Below are 21,737 nucleotides of genomic sequence, written 5' to 3'. Positions count from 1 at the left end.
CAAACACCCCTTTTATAATCAAGATGGTAAATCCTTCTTCCCAGATTCCTGAGCACGTTTGGTGAAATATACTCTACTATTCACTTCACTACACCCACACAACGCTGCCAAAAAAAGAAAAAGGGTTAACTAGGCTGTAGATGATGTTGTGCTGTGTTGATGTACTTGTGCCCTGACTGTTGAAAGCGATCTCATAATTTAGTAACATGCCATTGCTGATACTGTAGATGACTCAGCTAGATGGCTCAGCTTTAAAGGAACACTGCACCGTTTTTTCATATTAAACTACGTTATTCCCTTAACTAAGACGAGTTGAAACATACTGTACCTCTCGCGTTTCAATGCATGCACTGACTGGCTCTGGTGCACGGCGCTACTTTGATAGCACTTAGCTAGCCCAGTTCATTCATTAGGATCCAGAGATGAAGTAAGAAGCAACCAATAAATAGTAATTTTCATTATTTGCACCCGGGTGTAAATAGCCACAAGTGATTATCATCAGTTCTATTTGCACCCGGGTGCAAATAATGTCTGCCAATTTTTTATTGTTAAAAAATAGGTATTATAGGTAGAATTTACCCTTTATTATATATTTCAGTTGCTGATCAATATACGTAAGTACATTTTAACCCATTCGTAGGGATTATAATTACCACCCTCTAAAATCCTTTTTTACAGTGTTGGTTTGAAAATGCTCTCTAGCAGAGTCTTCTCTGTGAGGTGTGAGAAGTAATGGCTGAAAGAGTGTGGTTGAGGGTAACATTAGGTCATGAAGTTGTGACAGTCTGTCATCTGATAAACTAAGAACTAGAATACCCAGTTTTGGACAACTTACGTGATCCAGATAGGCATTTGTATGGCCAGTGTAAGGAGAGGCCTCTGATTGGTGAACAGTAGGTTAGTGCCTCCTCCAGACTCTTCTCTTAAAAGTATCACGGTGCTGGATGAGAGGAAACTTACCCCAGGAGGAGACCGCAGTATCACCTGCAACTTTCCCTAAAATTAGGTAAGGCCACTTTTCACAGAAACTCAACCTAGACCCACACATCACAAAATAGCCGAGCCATATTCTGCAATCTTATTTATTAACACACATTGTTGCTAATTCTTTACTAATTTAATGTATTCATACATATCGTTAGCCTGATAGCTAGGGATGTAACGGTATGAAAATTTAACCCCACGGTTATAGTGACCAAAATCATCACGGTTTTCGGTATTATCGCGGTATTTTAAAAATTGTGTGTACAATATGTTAAGAAAGCGCTGATGGGTGTAGACAAGCTGAAATATTTTAGTTTAAAAAGGTGTGACAGTGTCTTGTCTTGTTTCTATTGCATATTTTGAATTCCTGAACTTTATATATTTTGCTAATAGTTTATAATATGTTAGGATCTGCATAATTACTTATAGCTAAAAATATTCAGTAATTTGAATACTTCATATTGATTTTTAAAATATTACACTTGTCTTTAATGACATTACAGGGGTGTTGTGTAGGTCTAATTGAGTGCCTGTCACTTTAAGAGATGAAGTCGTGAAGACGTGAAGTAATTATATTAACCTTCATTCGGTTTTAGGAAAGTAGTCACGCACAGAGGTGGGCACAAATACATCAAAAACTATTTTGTTACAAAATACAAATACTGGCGTAGAAAATGTAACAAAATAAAATACAAATTACGGATGTGAAAAATGTATTTAATTAAAATACAAGTAATTAGCAATTAGAAAATACAAAAATACCCCCACAATAATCATGGTATACCAACTTTTAAAATAAACTACAAGAAATACTAGTTTTTTATTGGCGGACAGAGGCCTAAATTCTTTACTTTGGGCTGAAGTAGCCTGGTCCTACCATACTCTCGTACATTCATAATGTACAGAGAGTCTGGACACTTTCCATTGCCAAGCATGAATTTCCTTGAATGCGGATACTCTGCCCAGAGCCTCTCAGATCTGCCATAAGCAGTCGATAAACGTTTGGTCGTGAGGTGACATGCTCAAACTAGCGACCTCAACGTCATCATTCTCAGCTACTCCCTCTGTTCGCTGATTGGACCTGCACATTTTTGTTTTGAGAAAACCTGTGAATATACCGCAGACCCAGACTACGTAGTGGAGTGAAATGAAAACTGAACGGAAGTACGTAGGAAGGCGGAGCCAGGCTACCCATGAAGTAGATCTAGTAAAAAATGTAATCAGCATCCTATATCAATATAAACGATGATTGAACTGACAACAAGCAGGCTTTGCAACAGTGGAATCAACTCTGACGAAGCAAACTACCCACCATCATTTTCCGTATTCAATGAAAGTAGTACAACAGATTGAACAGGTTAGCGTTTTTAAATTGAAATGCATTTCCCTTTTTGTGCTATAAATGCAAATAAATGCATGACGACGTCATACTCAATTCTTGTCAGAATATGAGTCTGAAACTGCTCCATTCAGCTGCGATTATGGGGCGTGATTCAACCGATACAGGGCGGGGGGGATAGCTCTGCACTCATTGGATAGACCAAACCAAACAGAACAAGTTATTGGCTGTCAGTATCTATCTTGTACAACCTCTAAGACAACAAAATATGTAGCAGGGAAGGCTATGTGAAAAACATCCTCCTTCGTTTTTAAAAATAATTCCTTCAAACTTTAGCCTATGCGATGAACAGCTGGGGAAGTGTGTTGTTAACCCAACGAGCAGACATTTTTAAACAAACGGGAACAACATCACTCACCCATGCTGTTTTAACTTGGTGAAAGTGAAACTGAAGTTTTCCCACATATCCACGTTGGTCTAAGTGTTCAGAAATAGTTGTGTGAATCCGTGATAAAACCTCCGTTTCAAAACCTCCATTTCAATAGCTAAGCTAAACGAAAGGCCAAACTGCATGAACAAATTATGCATTCATAGCCATAGCGTTCCTGTTGCAATCACCCAACTCGTCGAACGAGGACGCATGCAGCCGTGAACGTCAGTGCTGTTGATCTGTCAATCATCACGTAAAGCCCGCCCTGACAATGTGATTGGTCCGAACAGATCTGTATCTCGAATAGTTGCAGCCGAACGGAACAGTGCCAGACCGAAGTTCCCTGCAGAAAAAGAATGTAGGCGGGACTAAACTTCGGTCTGGCATCCAGGCTAATAAATGCATGCCTTTTGCCTTCATACATGACTGGCAACACGGGGGACAGATAAAGTAACATCCTGTAAGGTGTCTCAATATACAGAATTAATTAACTGGACGGTGAAAACTTGAGACTGTTTCGCATTGGGGAGGTTTTTGCCTCAGTCTCCTCCATTATTTCTGCAGATCAGGACACCTTGGTTGATACCTTACATAAATCCTCATGTCATGGGGTTCATGTCCTAAAGATTCTGACCTTTGGCTCCCAGACTATGAAAAGCATAGCATATTGTTGTCATGGTTATACTAGGTAAAAGGCTATATTTAACTGTGTGATGATTTTTTGGCTAATTTGAGGGGGGAAATGATGAGATTTTTGTTAAGTATTTGAGTATTTTAAATACTCTAAATACAACCCCTCAAAGTATTTTGTTACAAAGTACATTTGATTTTTTCCAATCCTGCAAAATACAAATTACAAAATACACTAAAGTAATTAAATACGTATTTAAAATACATATAATTGAAATACTGCCCATGTCTGTCAACCGTGATAATAATGATATTCAAAATGAACACGGTAATTGTTATCGTCAACATTTTTATCATGGTTTACCGTCACACCGGTAATCGTTACATCCCTACTGATAGCATAATTGCCTAAGTCATTTTTTGGCCAAATTGAGATATCTGCATAACTTTACTCTCCTACTTCTGCTGCATCACCCTGCATGACTGCCTAGCCAATCACAATTCTTATTACAGCCCAAAAACACTATCTGCCTAAGACGTCATCTCCTTGACTTGGGCAGTTTTGATACAATCAAAATGACAGAAAACAATAGAAAGTCTGTCCACAAGTGAAGCATTAGCTCTTCTCTTTTCATATTTCTTCAATATTCTGGACACTAAATGGAATTTCAGTCATTCATAGGGATTCTAAACTGTGTATTTACAGTATTTCACAGTTGCTCAAACACTAAACCCCATTCTCTGAATCAAATTCTCGAATGCCTGAACACATTTGTTGAATTATTCCCTTTTTTGGGCAAAACCATGACCACTTTCACCCACTTTCACCCATTTTACCAAACTCATTAACCCTTTTTCTAAACACATTGTGCATTCTGATGCACTTCTTAATTATATTGATAACGAAACAAGGCGGAAGTTGAACACAATTAGAGCACAGTTGTCTCCATTTGAACACCACTTAAAATTGATAACACTTGTGTCTAATGATGTGACAACCAAAATAAGTCAGTTCAGAGTTGACAGAGATGCAGGGGACAATAAGTGTGTGTTAGAGGTGGGTTACAAGGAAGAGGAGGGTGCAGGTAGGAGGAAGAGGATGAAGAGAAAGACAAAGAGTCCCACGAGTTGTAAATTATGAAATTCGGGCAACAATCATTGACCACGTTCTGGTTCATGGAATGCCAATGAGAGAAGCAGGACTTCATGGTCCAACCCAACATCAGCAGTTTCTCTGTGGCTTCAATAATCCAAAGATTTAGACTACGGAACAGGAGTAGCGTAAATGTCCATTATCATACAGTACAGTAATCACAACGTTCATACAGTAATCATACAGTACAGTAATCACAACGTTCACTGTTACACACTTACTACCCTTTGAGCTCAACTCTGAGAGAGTGAGAGCTGAGGTATCAGTATGTCCAAGTAAGTGTAAATTCAGACACAATGCAATATTACAGTATTGCATACTGTACTTACAGTACTATCAGAGTCTGTGGCATCACAGTACACAGTACATATCATATTCAGTACAGTATAGGCCTGTCTTTCTGTTCACTTACAAAACTATTGATTTATTTCTTCATGGATATGAGTAGAGAATGATATAAGTCCTTATTCTTCATTTTCATTGTGATATTTAATTTTTCAAATTACAATGAATAAACATTCCTCCAGGAGCCATACACCCAGCCCTGAAAACTGTGTCTTCCATTGTTTGGTGTATTGTCTTATCACTGCTCTGCAGGAGTCTAATTTTGCCTGATTTGAGGTGATTGTTCAGTTTTGCAACAAGATTCAAGGGTTTCGAGAATGTAGTTTGAAAAAGTAGTTTTGTGTTCAGAGTTTTGAGAAAAAGGTAGAGTTTTGAAAAAAGTGTTCTAGCAATTGTGAAAAACTTCAATCTTGAAATCACATTTTTTTTGCTATAAGGTACTGTATGACGAAGTAGCTAGCCAAAACTAGAAAAATATTACTTCATTTTTTGTCAGATCAAGTCTTTACACTTAAGAAACATCACCATAAAAAGACATGTGGGCAATTTAGACATTTTTGAAGCAAATTTTCAGGTGAAGTAATTTTTGAAAATGAGTGTGCACAGCACCTGAGTGGAACTTGGTGGGAGAGGTTAAGGTTAGACATTACAGTTTTTCACAATTGCTAGAACACTTTACCTTTTTTCAAAACTTTGAACACAAAACTCATTTCTCAAACTACATTCTCGAAACCTTTCAATCTTGTTGCAAAACTGAACAATCACCTCAAAACACTTTTAACTTTGCTCAAAACTAACTAATGGTCTCAAATCATTCACACATCAGGCAAAATTAGACTCCTGCAGAGCAGTGATAAGACAATACACCAAAAAATGGAAGACACAGTTGTCAGGGCTGGGTGTATGGCTCCAGGAGGAATGTTTATTCATTATAATTTACGTAAAAAATAAAATACCACAATGAAACTAAAGAATGGGGATATAGAAATATTCTATGAAATAAATGTATAGTTTTGTAAGTGAAGAGAAAGACTAGGCTATACTGTAAGTATGCAATACTGTAATATTGTACTATTGTGTCTAAATTTACACTTACTTGGACATACTGATACAGTAACTCAGCTCTTTCATTCTCTCAGAGTTGCGCTCAAAGGGTTGTAAGTGTGCAGTAACAGTGGATGATCAGTGATTACTGTACTGTATGATAATGGACATTTATACAATTCCTGTCCTATAGTCTGAATCTTTTGGGTTGGACGCAAAGTCCTGCTTCTCTCATTGGCATTCCATGAACCAGAACAATGATTGTTGCCCGAATTTCATTATTTACAGTATTGCAACTCTTGGGACTCTTTGTCTTTCTCTTCCTTCTCTTCCTCCTCTTCCTCCTACCTGCACCCTCCTCTCCCTTGCACCCCACCTCTACTGTAACACACACTTGTCCCCTGTGTCTCTGTCAACTCTGAACTGACTTGTATTGGTTGTCACATCATTAGACACAAGTGTTATCAATTTTGAGGGTTGACAAGCTATGTTATGTTCTGCTACACATCTTGGTTATATTTAGGATAGAAAAAACAAGTTGGGTTATGTTAAGTTTACATTTATTTGTAGGAGAAAAAATGCCTAAGTCATAGACATATTCTGCCTAAGTCACTTTTATTTGGTATGCAATTGATGATTGATTTTTTTCTTTTTGCATACTTGTTCATACATCTAGGTGAATGTACTATTACAATATCAATGAAAAATAACAATGTTATTTCTAAAAAATGTGTTTTTTCTTGTTTCCCAAAAACAGTGAAATATGACTTAGGCAATTATGCTATCAGGCTAACGATATGTGACCCTGTAAAGCGGAACCAGTCGTTTCGGTAAAATTTAGTAAATTAAGTTATTGTGCTCACGTGAACGGCCATAAACTAAGCTTTCCAACGATATGTATATCGAGGGTATTACACAAACTATCGCTAAGATAACCGCATCCAAAGTTGACATGGTTCTCCTGTCACGATATGCCAGAAGAGGAGAAATCACCTGTTTAAGCAGCGCGTGCACAACGGGAATGACAGCAAATGTGTTGAATCTTCGCCGGGTTTAACAGTAAAAACGTAGGTTTTTCAGTGAAATGCGTTCACGATATGAAACTGTAGACTGTATACAGCCAAATTATGCGAAAACGTGAAATTCAACATTTTAACCCGGAAGTTTGTTATTGTTGATTTTCTCAAAATAACGATGTGCGCAAAACGACTGATTTCGCTGTGAATGGTCACATATATGATGATATATCCATGTAGGTTTCAAGATTTTCTTCTGATTTTTACCTGGAGAATGAAATATTTGTAGTGTGTGGGTGACAGACTAATGTGTGTCAGCAAACAAAGGAAAGTTCTCCGCACTTCTGCAGTTGTGCGACAATCTGGTGCAACCAGGCCAGAACAGATAGTCTTCTTCAGTATTTATTTAAAAGGTGCCAAACATTGACTAACGTTTTGACATTACAAACATCTTCGAAGACGTTTGTAACGTCGAAACGTTAGTCAATGTTTTGCACCTTTTAAATAAATACTGAAGAAGACATCTGCGTTGCACTGGCGTCCCTCCTCCTTTCATAGACTAATGTGTGTGTTTGTTACACTTTCAGTTTACATTAAAGGTGGCAGCTGTGTGTGTGTTCAGCATGAAGAAGACTCCCGGTTCTGTGCTGCTGTTGCTGTGGGTAGTTCTGGTTGTGGTTGCAAAAGAGAGTAAAGATCTCCAAGACCAAACTACAGTCAACCACTGCACCCAAGAAACCTGCCAGCCGGACATTTATACAGCACTGAGAGAGATGAACGCTCTGATGGCAGAGCAGAGAGTGGAGCTCAGATACACTAAGACACAACTAGAGGCCATGGAGAAGACAGTCGAAGAGCAGAGAGTGGAGCTCAGACAGACAGAAGCCAGACTGACAGCCAGTGAACAGCTAGTGAAACAACTAAAGACTGAACATGAAGGTGAGCGATCTGATTTTGGAGCCATTTGTGTATAGACCCTATCAACTGAGACATTTCTGGTGGCACAGAATACTGAACACTGAGCTAATAGTAAGCTAACTCTTGAGAAAAACAAAAATGAAAAACAAAGTTGTGAAGTTCACATTTTGTGGAGCACTTTGTCTACCTTATTTTTATCACAACTTATCTGCATTGATTTTGAAAGTTTAAACCAAAACCCTTTTGGAACAGATTAAAAGGGTCTATTGTGTAAACTTTCAGATCAATATCATTTACATAGGCTATTATTGGTTTCGTTTTGATATGTTTTTGCTTGTGGTTTACCAATATTTCTCATTGTCTCTCTCTATCTGTGTGTGTGTGTGTGTGTGTTCTCAGCCCAGGCAGTGAATCTGAACCTCACTGGCAGCCAAGTAGAGCAGTTGAGGAGGGAAAGAGAGGAGAGGAAGGTGTCTTTCTCTGCTTCAATTGTGGCATCTGGGGATGTTACTATAGGACCTTATAGCAAACACACTAACCTGGTCTACAAACACGATTTCACCAACATAGGGAATGCCTACAATCCAAACACAGGTAAGAGTGGCAATCAGTAAATGTATTCGTGAACTTAAAGGAACACCCCGATATTGTGGCTAATTCACAGTCTTACCTAGTCTGGCTATCATCACCATAATAAGCTCAACATTAGTCTGGGGAGTCTGCACTTTATTTCTACTATGCAAGAGGTCACAAGGTGGAGTACTGTTGCGCTCTTGATGAAAGGTTTTTTTTCCCAAGTAGGTTTTTTTATTGGAGACTTATTTCACAGATTACAATCATCAAGATCACATTGGTGTTCTCCAGTTTTTACATTATAACACAAGAACAAGTGTATCAGTTATAGTAACAATACATTGAATACATAATGTAATTCAGCACACTTAAACCCCTGAGCACATCCCACCCACCCAAATCCCCCCCACCCAGGTGAGGAAGGAAAATAAAACAAAAGAAAAGAAAAGAAATAAAAAACAAAAACAAACAAACAAAACAAAAACAAAGAGAGGAGTCGTCTGCTTATATATCAATAGATAAAGGGTCAGGGAGAGGGGAGGAACATCTTGGGTTGTTGATGATCAGTTAGTGTTTAACTATTCTCTTCAAGATACCTCACAAAAGGGGCCCAAATTCTATCAAAGTGGTGCCTTTTATCTCTTAAGGAAAACCTAATTTCCTCAAGGTGCAAAGTGCTAGTTAACTCACTGAGCCAAATCTGAAGGGAAGGTGCCTGCTGTTTCTTCCAAAAGGTCAGTATGAGCTTTTTTGCTGTCAGGAGTCCGTATGACAGAAATTGCTGTTCATATTTGGACAGATTGAATGACTGGTTTGACAGTCCAAACAATATAAGAAGAACATCTGGCTCAAGGTTCTTTTGTGTTACTTCAGCAAGGACTTTAAAGATGCCCTGCCAGTATCCTTGTAAATTAGGGCAAAGAACAAAGCTGTGGGCTAATGTCCCATCACCAGCATGACACTTATCACAAAGTGGAGAGACATTAGGAAATATTTTGTGCAATTTGGTCTTTGAGTAGTGGAGTCTGTGTACCACTTTAAATTGAACTAGATGTACCGCAAAGCGATACACAATATGACCGCCGCTCAGTCCTGCACATTCTCTCCGCAAATATCAATCACGCTTGTGTTTCCATCGCCTACTCCATCCCTACTGCAACTTTTATGTATGTAAATGAGTGTGTGCATGTGTGCGCTTGCTTTTGTGTATGAGTGCTTCTCTGTCTAGTGTGAGTGTGTGTCTGCTTGTGTGTGTGTTTAATGTGTCTCTGAGTATATGTTCACTGTGTTCTCTGCCGTCACTGTCACTCCAATATCAGATAACACACACACACACACACTCACATGCGCGCGTGTGCACACACACACACACACACACACACACAAACACACATACACAGGCACACACTCACACACACACACTCGCACACACACACACACACACACACACACACACACACACACACACACACTCGCACACACACACACACACACACACACACACACACACACACAAACACACACACACACACACACACACAGAGAGAGAGAGAGAGAGAAAGAGAGAACACACACAGAATACACACAGATAACACAGACACAGAGAGAGAGAGAGAGAGAGAAAGAAAGAGAACACACACAGAACATGCACATACACACATATACACACATGCAAACACACAGATGGGCACACAGAAACGCACCCACACACTATAGTACATCACACACACACTCACTTCTCAGCTCCGGTGGTCTCACAAAATGTACTCAAAGATGTGTGTGTGCATGAGTGTGTGTGTGTGTGTGTAGGTGTGTGTGTGTGTGTGTGTAAGGGTGTATGTGTGCATGCGTGTGGGCGTGTTTGTGCATGTGTTTGTATAATGTTTTATGTACATGTGTGTATGTAGTGGTGCGTGTGTGTGTAGGTATGTGTGTGTGTGTGTGTGTATTTATGTGTGTGTGTGTGTGTGTGTGTGTGTTCCTGCATGTTTGTTGCACCCAGAGCAACCATTCTCTTTTAAAACATATTTGGAAACTAGTTGATTAAAGGTTTCTAATGGTGTCACTTATATGTTTCTAGGACAAAAACTAGCAGAGATTGAGATGTTTGGAACAGTTTTTGAAATCCCCAGGGGGGGATTTAGACTCCAGATAATACCACCATCTACTGGCCGATGGGTATACAGTCCTGAATGTACACATAAATCCATTTATTTTATAGCCCCCCATGGATGAAATTCCACAAAACTTGGCTTACTCCCAGAGGGTGTCAGGTTAATCATACACATGAAATTTGGTGCAGTTCATAACATCTCATCTGAAGATATGGGCAATTAAAGCAATATTACATTGCATTTTCAATTTTTACGATGGGGGGGCAAATCACAAATGACTGGTTATAAGCTAAGTTGATGCAAGCTCTAGAAAACAACATACCATAAACATTTTGTCATCCTCGGTGCCACGGTTCAGGTAGTTATGTAGGAAAAACTGTCATTTTTGGGCTTCGGGCGGGGGCAGCGCGGGGGTGGAGTGACCCCCGGGGACGAAACGAAAATTTTCCATAGAACTCTACTGGGGCTACATGCCCACCAAGTTTCATGCGCTCCGGTGTTACGGTGTCCCGGGAATCGTTGACGAAAAATGACGGGAAAAAAGAAAAAAAAAAAAAACAAAACAAAAAAAAAAAACTTTGACAACAACTATATGACCGCTTCGCTAGCTACGCTAGCGGCGGTCATAATAAGACAATGTCTCGCGTGTATGGAACAGTGTTGAATTTCTTCTAGGCTGTTTTTCCAGAATCCATCAGAAATTTCTAACCCTAGCTCCTCCTCCCAAGCTGCCTTAATTGCATTTGATGAGGGTAAGTGAAGATTCTGTAGTGTGCCATACAGCGATGAGATGGAGTAGCTGTTAAAGTAGTTCCTAAGACACTTATCTAAGCAGGAGGGGGTGGCTGTGACAAAATCTTTTGAGTGTGATTGTACAAAGCTCCTTATTTGTAAGAATCTAAAGAAATTGTTCTTGCTGAGAGTATATTTCTCTTGAAGTTCAGTGAAAGATGCAAATCTCCCATTTAAGTAGAGATCCCCAATGTTATGTATGCCCGCCTCCTTCCAATGCTTGAAGCCACTGTCCAGCATTGACGGTGGAAAGGATGGGTTATTAACTATAGGAAGTAAAAAGGATAGAGAGTTTACACCACAGAATATTTTGATTTGTTTCCAGATCTTCATCATATTGTGAATAATAAAATTGCCCTTATAAATTGTTTTTTTGGGAGCAGTTGGAGAAAGTACAACAGCAGCTAGATCATAGGGGGCGCACTGCTCCCTTTCCAATTCTATCCACGCCCAATACCCACTATAGTCATTTAACAACAGTGCTATAGGCCTAAGGTTAGAGGCCCAGTAATAGACTTGAAAGTCTGGAAGTGCCATCCACCCCTCACATCTTGGTTTGCAGAGGTGTGCTTTTTTGATCCTGTGGGTTTTGTAGTACCAGATAAAGGGCATGATTATTGAATCCACCTTCTTAAAAAATGTCTTAGGAAGAAAGATTGGGATATTCTGAAAAAGGTACAACAGCTGTGGAAGGAAGATCATTTTGATGGTATTAATCCTTCCTATTAGAGAGATGGGAAGGGACTTCCAAAATTGAATATTCAGCTGTAACCTCTCCAACAAAGGAGTAAAGTTGGCTGCAAAGAGAGATGTTGGCAATCTGGTTACAACAATGCCAAGGTATGTAAATGTATCTTTAGATATTTTGAAAGGGAGGTGTGAGAGTTGGGAGAGGTCCAGCCCAACTGGCATAAGCTCGCTTTTCCCCCAGTTTATTCTATAGCCTGAGAAGCTACTGAAATCTTCAATTATGCTTAAGAGCACTGGGACACTTGAGGATGGTTTTGTTGCATAAATGAGGACATCATCTGCGAAGAGAGATATTTTGTGAGAGGAATGTTTCACCCATCTCAAATTTCTGTAAAACAGCAAATAAGTATGGCCATTCAACCTGATCAAAGGCCTTTTCGGCGTCAAGAGAGATGACGACCAGGTCTGTGCTATTTGTATGAGAGGAGTAGAGAATATTGAAGAGGCGGCGCAGATTACAGAATGAACTCCGGCCTGGGACAAATCCAGTTTGGTCTGGTGCTATTAACTTTCCTAGAAAAGTGTTGAGTCTGTTGGCTAGAATTTTTGCTAGAATCTTCTGATCCACGTTGATAAGAGATATGGGCCTGTATCCTCCAACCTCCTCAGGATCCTTGCCCTTCTTAGGGATGACTGTAATCACCGCCTCATAAAGAGAAGGAGGGAGAAGTCCCTCCTCCAGACCCTGGGTGAACATATTAAGCATGAAGGGTGCTACTTCGTTAAAGTTTTTGTATATTTCACAGGGAATCCCATCAGGGCCAGGTGTCTTTCCTGTTTTCAATGATTTAATAGTTTTGTTTATTTCCTCTAGTGTTATATTTGCCCCAAGGAAATCACGATCCTCTTGGGTCAGTGTAGGCAAGTTACACTTATCAAGAAATGTTTCGATAGGGACTGGGTCCTGATTAGTTTTACTCGTATAGAGAGTTTCGTAAAATTGCTTGAACCGGTTGTTGATATGTTTAGGTGAAGTGAGGGGAGCCCCAGAATCAGATTTAATCTTATGAATTGACCGGTCATTCTCAAGTTTGCGTAATTGTCTAGCTAATAGCTTGTGAGGCTTGTCGCCAAATTCAAAATACTTCTGTCTAACATACATGAACTTTGTAGAAAGTTTTTGTGAGATAATCTGATTATACTTAAATCTGAGATTAAGAATTTTCTTATGTAGATCAGGAGAAGGTGATTCAGCATTTTTACAATCAAGTTGGTGGATTTCCTGTTCTAAGTTTAGCAAAGCTATCTTGTTTAGTTTATTCCTTTGCCCTTTAAACGAAATGACACACCCCCTCAAATATGCTTTGAAAGTCTCCCATAATAAAGAAGGGGAAGTGTCTGGCTGGTTATTGATGTCAAAAAAAGTTTTAATCTCTGCACAAAGATAAACCTTAAAAGAAGGATCACTCAGAAGCTGAGGGTCAACTCTCCATAGTGGCTTAGTTGAGGAAAAGTCAGTTAAGTTGAGAATGAATGTGACTGGACTGTGGTCAGAAATTAAAATGTCATGATATTTAGCATTAAGGACATGTGGGATTAGTTTTTTGTCAACCAGGAAATAATCAATTCGTGTATAAACATTGTGGACTGAGGAGTGAAAAGAGTAGTCTCTCCCTGAAGGATTAAGAGTTCTCCAAACGTCACAGACGTTTGTATTGTTAATATACGCTTTTAGGAAATCCCTTGATTTGGATGGAGCAGCTCTTTGTGTGGAGGACTTATCCAGATAGGGGTCAATAACACAATTGAAGTCCCCTCCAATAATTAAATTAGTGAGTGATAAATCTGGGATCAAAGAAAAAACCTTCTGGAAAAACTGGGGGTTATCAAAATTTGGGCCATATATATTCACAAGAGACACTGATGAAGAGTGAATTTCCCCAGTCACTATTACGTATCTGCCATCCCTGTCTGCTATTGTTGATTTGTGTTTAAATGGGATGCCTTTGCGTATTAAAATGGCAGTTCCCCTAGCCTTGGCTGAAAAATGTGAGTGGAAGGTCTGGCCTATCCAGCTGGATCGTAATCTGGAGTGAGCGTCATTCTTAAGGTGAGTCTCCTGAAGGAACATAATATCTGAATTAAATGCCTTCAAATGAGACAGGACTTTGCCAGGTTTAATAGGGTGGTTCATGCCTTTGACATTCCAGGATGTAAAGGTGAGCCCCCTCCCTTTATCTAGATTTCTAATGGCTTGTACAGTGGGCCTACTCATTTAACAACAGTAAGCATCATTAGCCCATTCCCCCATGATCCACATAATCCTTCAAAAGTGAAAAAGCAGACAAAACGACTTGAACCCCTACTTCCCCTCCATTCCCTCAAAAAATCCTCCCTGTGTAAACCCATAGCACAAAAAACATGGAAAATAGGAAAAATAAAATAAAAAAGATAAACACAGAAAACAAAAGCATACCCGCGGTACGCTCCTACATCGCACGTCATCATAGGCATCCTAGTGAGTCCTGAAAACTAATACTGTTGAACAGATAACACTCCTAGTTCCTGATAATCTACATCAGGCAGATTGTAAGCAAAACGTGTATAATTGGTACAAGTTCTAATTGACAAGTTAACAAGTTAACAAAAGATGGCTGAAATTGACCGCGTTGCCACTTAAAAAATATGAACAATCAGTCTGGAAGGCTGTTGGCAGTGACAATAAGCATTACGAATAAACTCGAGGGAAAAAGATGCTAACTCTATTCAGATGCGTCAGCCGAGTCTACATAACCAGAGCGGGGCAGACTCTCCGCATATGCTGCCGCTTTCTCGGGGTCTGTGAATCGTTGTTCGTCGTCCTTGTACGTGATCCTCAAAGTAGATGGATATTGAAAACCATATCGAACGTCTGGGCGATCGCGTAGAAGTTCCTTGGCTCTTCCAAAGCGGGCGCGTTGTTTCACAATGGCTGGTGGCAGGTCAGGGAAGATGAGGATCTTGTCTTGTTTGTAGGTGACGGTCTTCAACTGTGCTGCCTTTCGCATGATAGTCTCCCACTCATGGAAGTAGTGAAGTTTGATGATAAATGCCCGTGGGTGCAGGTTTTTGCGGGCGCCCTGGGAAACCGTAGATCTGTGGGCACGGTCTATCATCGGGGGATTATCCAGGGCCAGGACGGCGGGTAAAAGTTAGCAGCGGGTTTGATATTCGCTGGATATTCGTTTTTGAAAGACATTTTCTCATTCTGATTGCTGACATTTTCTCATTCTGATTGCTGTAGTAGTTGCCAATGGTAGTCTGCTACTTACTACAGGTAAAGTTTTGCTGATATCTGACATTATGGTGAAACAGTACACATTTAAAGTTTTATAATAGGCACCAAAAATTAGCAAAAATATATTTTCTCATTCTGATTGCTGTAGTAGTTGCCATTGGTAGTCTGCTACTTACTACAGGTCAAGTTTTGATGATATCTGACATTATGGTGAAACAGTATGCATTTAAATGATTAAAATATTCATCATAAATCAACAAAAAGCTATTTTCCCATTCTGATCGCTGTAGTAGTTGCCAGTGGTAGTCTGCTACTTACTACAGGTCACGTTTTGCTGATATCTGACATTATGGTGAAACAGTACGCATTTAAATGTTTAAAATATGCACCAAAAATCAATAAATATATATTTTCTCATTCTGATTGCTGTAGTAGTTGCCAATGGTAGTCTGCTACTTACTACAGGTAAAGTTTTGCTGATATCTGACATTATGGTGAAACAGTACACATTTAAAGTTTTATAATAGGCACCAAAAATTTGCAAAAATATATTTTCTCATTCTGATTGCTGTAGTAGTTGCCAGTGGTAGGCTGCTATTTAACAAAATTGCATATTCATCGTCTGTTTGCTGTAGTTGGCCTGTGGCCAATGGTAGGCTTCTACTTAGGGAGACTTTCAATGAAACAGGGTAAGAACAATTCTGAAAAACACACTAATGGCATTGTCAACGAGTCATTTTTTATTACAGAATATTAAAGAAGGATGATATCTATAATAACAAGAGACACCTAAATAAAGATATAAATAAAGTAATAAATAATAGGCAGTGACACTTAAATGAAAAATATGAATACCATAATAATAAATAAGATGCAGAATTCACAATTCATGCATAGACGGATAGCAGTCTACCATTGGCACCTACTACAGCAATTCGAATGAGAAAATATATATTCATTGATTTTTGGTGTATATCTTAAACATTTGGTAACACTTTATTTTAATGTTACAGTGTACCTACCTAATTAGGTACAGTGGTACAACCTGTGTAATACACTGTCAGGTACTATAATTCTATCATTAAGTATTTGTGGGTTCCTACATATAGTTGTTACATTGTAATACTGAGTGCTTTTACAAAACTTTACCAATTTGTCTACATTTTTCATCAGAGGCAAAGGGCTGACCTGAGACCTGCTGGATGGGGTAAATCTGGTGATGATAGATTTGATATACAAACCATTTTTAGCTCCAGTCAAGGCCTTATGGTCTTCAGTGTACATGTAACAACTGTGCTGCTACAACCTTGTTACGGGTTTATGCCACTGTATCAAAGAGTAATAAGAGTGTACCAACACAGTTGATACATGTGCTACGTAGGGTAATTGCAGACATGTTCCAAGACATCAAAGACACAACATACATGTCATATGTGCGTGAACGTTATTAACTGGTACACTTAACAGGTTTATACCATCAAAGAGTTACAAACGTGTAGCAGTGCAGCTGTTACATGCAACTGTGTTGGTACACACTTTGATAGTAGTAGTAAGTAGCACACTACAGCAATCAGAATGAGAAAATAGCTTTCTGTTGATTTTTGGTGCATATTTTAAACATTTAAATGCGTACTGTTTCACCATAATGTCAGATATCAGCAAAACTTTACCTGTAGTAAGTAGCAGGCTGCCATTGGCAACTACTACAGCAATCAGAATGAGAAAATAGCTTTTTGTTGATTTATGGTGAATATTTTAAACATTTAAATGCATACTGTGTCACCACAATGGCAGGTATCAGCAAAACCTCACCTGTAGTAAGTAGCAGAATACCAATGGCAACTACTACAGCAATTAGAATGAGCAAATATATTTTCATTGAGTTTTGGTGCATATTTCAAACATTTAAATGCGTACTGTTTCACCATAATGTCAGATATCATCAAAACTTGACCTGTAGCAAGTAGCAGACTACCAATGGCAACTACTACAGCAATCAGAATGAGAAAATATATTTTTGCAAATTTTTGGTGCCTATTATAAAACTTTAAATGTGTACTGTTTCACCATAATGTCAGATATCAGCAAAACTTGACCTGTAGTAAGTAGCAGACTACCATTGGCAACTACTACAGCAATCAGAATGAGAAAATATATATTTATTGATTTTGGTGCATATTTTAAACATTTAAATGCGTACTGTTTCACCATAATGTCAGATATCAGCAAAACTTGACCTGTAGTAAGTAGCAGACTACCACTGGCAACTACTACAGCAATCAGAATGGGGAAAATAGCTTTTTGTTGATTTATGATGAATATTTTCATCATTTAAATGCATACTGTTTCACCATAATGTCAGATATCATCAAAACTTGACCTGTAGTAAGTAGCAGACTACCAATGGCAACTACTACAGCAATCAGAATGAGAAAATATATTTTTGCAAATTTTTGGTGCCTATTATAAAACTTTAAATGTGTACTGTTTCACCATAATGTCAGATATCAGCAAAACTTGACCTGTAGTAAGTAGCAGACTACCATTGGCAACTACTACAGCAATCAGAATGAGAAAATATATATTCATAGATTTTTGGTGCATTTTTTATATTTCTTGATTTTTGGTGCATATTTTAAACATTTAAATGTGTACTGTGTCACCACAATGGCAGGTATCAGTAAAACCTCACCTGTAGTAAGTAGCAGACTACCATTGGCAACGACTACAGCAATCAGAATGAGAAAATATATATGTATTGATTTTTGGTGCTTATTTTAAACATTTAAATGCGTATTGTGTCACCATAATGTCAGATATCAGCAAAACCTCACCTGTAGTAAGTAGCAGACTACCATTGGCAACTACTACAGCAATCAGAATGAGAAAATATATTTTTGCTAATTTTTGGTGCCTATTATAAAACTTTAAATGTGTACTGTTTCACCATAATGTCAGATATCAGCAAAACTTTACCTGTAGTAAGTAGCAGACTACCATTGGCAACTACTACAGCAATCAGAATGAGAAAATGTCAGCAATCAGAATGAGAAAATGTCTTTCAAAAACGAATATCCAGCGAATATCAAACCCGCTGCTAACTTTTACCCGCTGGCCAGGACAGATTGTAGCACTTTACCGATAAACTCCCTGTTGTTCTGGCCTCCTTCTTCGCCTTCCTTAATATTCAGAATTCGTATATTTTGCCTTCTGCTCCGGCTTTCCAAATCCGTGCATTTGTCGCTCAGTTGTGAAACAGAGTTTGACAAGACTCGCATATCCTGTTGCAGTTTGGTGACCAGATCTGAGGTGAATGAGGCACCTCGCTCAAGTTCAGCTAAAGTCCCAGCCTGTTCGTTAGCAACTTCTTTAACTGCAGAAATAGCTGCATTTGTTTCGCTCTTCAGTGCAGTCAGTTCACTACTTATTGAGGATGAAAGTTGTTGGAATCTTTGGTCGATCATATCACCAATTTCAGCTTTAAATGAGCGAATTTCTGTCCTTATGGCAGTAAGTCCATCCAGCACCGCTTTGCTAGTTAGCTGATTAGCTTCCTCGAGGTCGCTATGTTCTGAGCTGTTTGGTTGATTTTGTTCTGGTTTTTTTAAGGATTTAGGCATCATGGGCACACCAGAGTCAACTACAAAGCATAAACTGAACACTACACTATCAACCACAGTCGTTTTGTACGTTCTGCTATAATTTTTGTAAAAATTTTCCAGGAGCTCTGTTAACCACGTCTTACTCCTCCATGACGTAACCGGAAGCCCCATGAAAGGTTTTTTTAAACAGGTGCGTCAAACCAAAAAACATCAGGAAAAGGTGGGAGGGGTTCGCACTCTGAAAAAATATAGACAAAGTCTTTGCTGAAGAAGATTATTTTTCTGGGTGAGCAGATGTTTCACAGTGCCAATGATATGCGGCTGGTTTCCTGAAGCCTTCTTAACGCTACGTAGTTCATAACCTCTTTCTTAAGCTCTACCTTAACATGTTCACGCATTTCCCGAAAGCTACTTTGCTACGAATGTCTTTCGTGCGTCGTTCTTTGGTAAGAATGGTGTGGAGCACTCTTAGAACTATCTTAGCTGCACTTTAGCAATGTTTCGGCTCGTGACGCTAGTCGCCGCCACTGTACCCGAGCAATCTTTATCTCTGTTACGCATGCAACTCATATGATACAAAATCACTGTTTTGGTTTGCCAATGATTTTATGTCAATAGGCTAATTGCGAAAATAGTTTCTTGAAATATTTTCATACATATAATAAAACGTACACACATTTGAAAAGAATTAAACACATTATCCTCTTATTTCTTGCTCTCCCCCACCATCCTCTACAATGTTTAATGTAGCGGGTTGCTTTCATGTTTAATGTTATCCACGTTATCCACAATACTGAATTAAATGAGGATGTTGGTCAATCAGCTGTGATTACTGTAAAAAATAGCCTACATACTATTATTTCGACTAGAAAAGACCTCAAAGAGTGCAAACCTCCGCCAAGCGAACACATAGCCTAACCGCCTCCTGCATCCAGACAGTGATACGGAATATACGGTGATGGATATAGAAATCCATCCAATTATTTTTGAGTTACCTTGCGAACAAACATACAGACAGCAGACAAACAAACCAAACAAACCCCGATGAAAACATTAAGGGTAGATCATTTAATTTCTACTTGTTATCATTGTATGCTATTAATAAGTTCATCCATGTTGAAGTAGCGAATGTTATGGAGGCGATAGGCTATATGAGCAATGTTTTTTGTGCAAAGAACGCTTTCATACTGTAATAGCCTACTGTCATGCCTCCGCGTGAAGTAAAAAAAATAAATATCCGAGCAATCGATATCAACTAATTCAGCACCTTCATGGTGGACAGTGCCTTGTACGTCGGATGTAAGGAGCTTTTATACGAAGACTCCTAAGTGACAGTTCGGAAACCACGACTATAAAGTAAGCGACTTTGGTAAGTTATATCTTTGGAGTCTTCGTAGCTTGCTTAGAGTGAACGTTATCGGGAAACCGGTCCCAGGTTATTTACCTGCAGGGTTTGTGAATACCATAGCCTTCCAAAACGTAAACCAACACACAGATGGCGGAGTGAACTACCAAGGTTGCAACGCAAGTTAGCCTACGACGCACACAGCATCTGAAAAGCTCCATTGTTACTTCTGCAAATCCCAAGTGGCAGTGCTTCTCCTGCTTCTTATCTAACTCTGGGAGAGTTACTGAAATGTAACTTCCTCACAGCGGGCAGTGTGACCACACCTGTGTGTTGTTTGCTGTGGGGGATGGTTGATGTGATCAGTTTCTCTGTCTGTTTCAGGGGCCTTCACAGCTCCAGTTAGGGGGGTCTACTACTTTGATGTCTTCGTCTTTGGGAATGGTCATGCATCAACACCCACTGCAGTCTCTCTCCACAAAAACGGAGAACATGTTGTCATTGCTTACAGTGCCGGGAACATCCACCATGTTACTGCCTCCAACGGAGCATCTCTGCTGCTGGAAGTGGGGGATGTGGTCTATCTGAAGCTGTGGCCTAATTCCTGGGTGAGAGATTCTGGTAACCACCTCACGACCTTCTCTGGACACCTGCTCTTCACCATGTAGCCAAGCAGCAGAACAGACCCACAACAAGAACAATAAAACAGATGACATTTTAGGAGTGGTGGTGTGGTGTGATGTGTGTGTGTGTGTGTGTGTGTGTGTGTGTGTGTGTGTGTGTGTGTGTATGGGGGGCATTTAACTGTATTTCAGTTTAACTGCTCCTGTATGCTTCTCAGATCATGTTCACACACAAAACTTTATATGGATGTTTTCTATGGACGTGGGTGCTGTTTTTGGGCGTGCAACACATTTGTAAAGTCAAGCATGTTGTGAATTATTTTTGATTATAGTGTGACTGTGATGTCAGCAAAGTCTTCAATGTATTGTAGATTCAAATATCAATCCTAAAAGCTGTCGGAATGATTACAAATCACACTGATAAAATAAAGATGTAAAGTGTTTTCTTGAACTGCTCCAAATCCTTTTTGAAATAAACACCACCTGTGATGCCTCTGTACTAGTAGCCATTTGAAGGGGTGACATGCAAAAGTAATTTAAAAGTAATTATTATTATTATTATTATTATTATTATTATCATTATTATTTGTGAGTGGTATAGCAATAGTTGTAATATTACGTCTGCTTGCACAGCACAGTTATTTTGAAGGTCTTTTTAACACCATTTTTCGGTCAAGTATTCCTGGGACACTGAACCACTGGAGCATGTGGGATTTCATTGACATAACCCCACTAAGCAGGAACACCGGAGCAAGAGATTTGATCGGCTAACCCCACTAAGCAGGAACACAGAAACAGAAAATAGTTCAGCTTTATTGCTGTGCTTGTGGTACTTCAGTGTTACATGGGACATTATCATGTG

The 21,737-nt window shown here is 39.1% G+C and overlaps 1 protein-coding gene across 1 annotated transcript; it reads left to right on the top strand.

The window, feature by feature from the left end:
• Nucleotides 1-877: 877 nt before the first annotated feature.
• On the top strand, nt 878-21,326 carry LOC134064011 (uncharacterized). The gene is made up of 4 exons (XM_062519784.1): nt 878-1,006; nt 7,529-7,880; nt 8,259-8,453; nt 20,637-21,326. The coding sequence occupies exons 2-4, from the start codon at nt 7,565-7,567 to the stop codon at nt 20,918-20,920; spliced, it is 795 nt and encodes a 264-aa protein (XP_062375768.1). The 5' UTR covers nt 878-1,006; nt 7,529-7,564; the 3' UTR covers nt 20,921-21,326.
• Nucleotides 21,327-21,737: the final 411 nt, after the last annotated feature.

This window comes from Sardina pilchardus, chromosome 18, assembly GCF_963854185.1.
Source record: "Sardina pilchardus chromosome 18, fSarPil1.1, whole genome shotgun sequence".
NCBI classification, from domain to species: domain Eukaryota; kingdom Metazoa; phylum Chordata; class Actinopteri; order Clupeiformes; family Clupeidae; genus Sardina; species Sardina pilchardus.
This window is presented reverse-complemented; position numbering and strand designations above follow the sequence as displayed.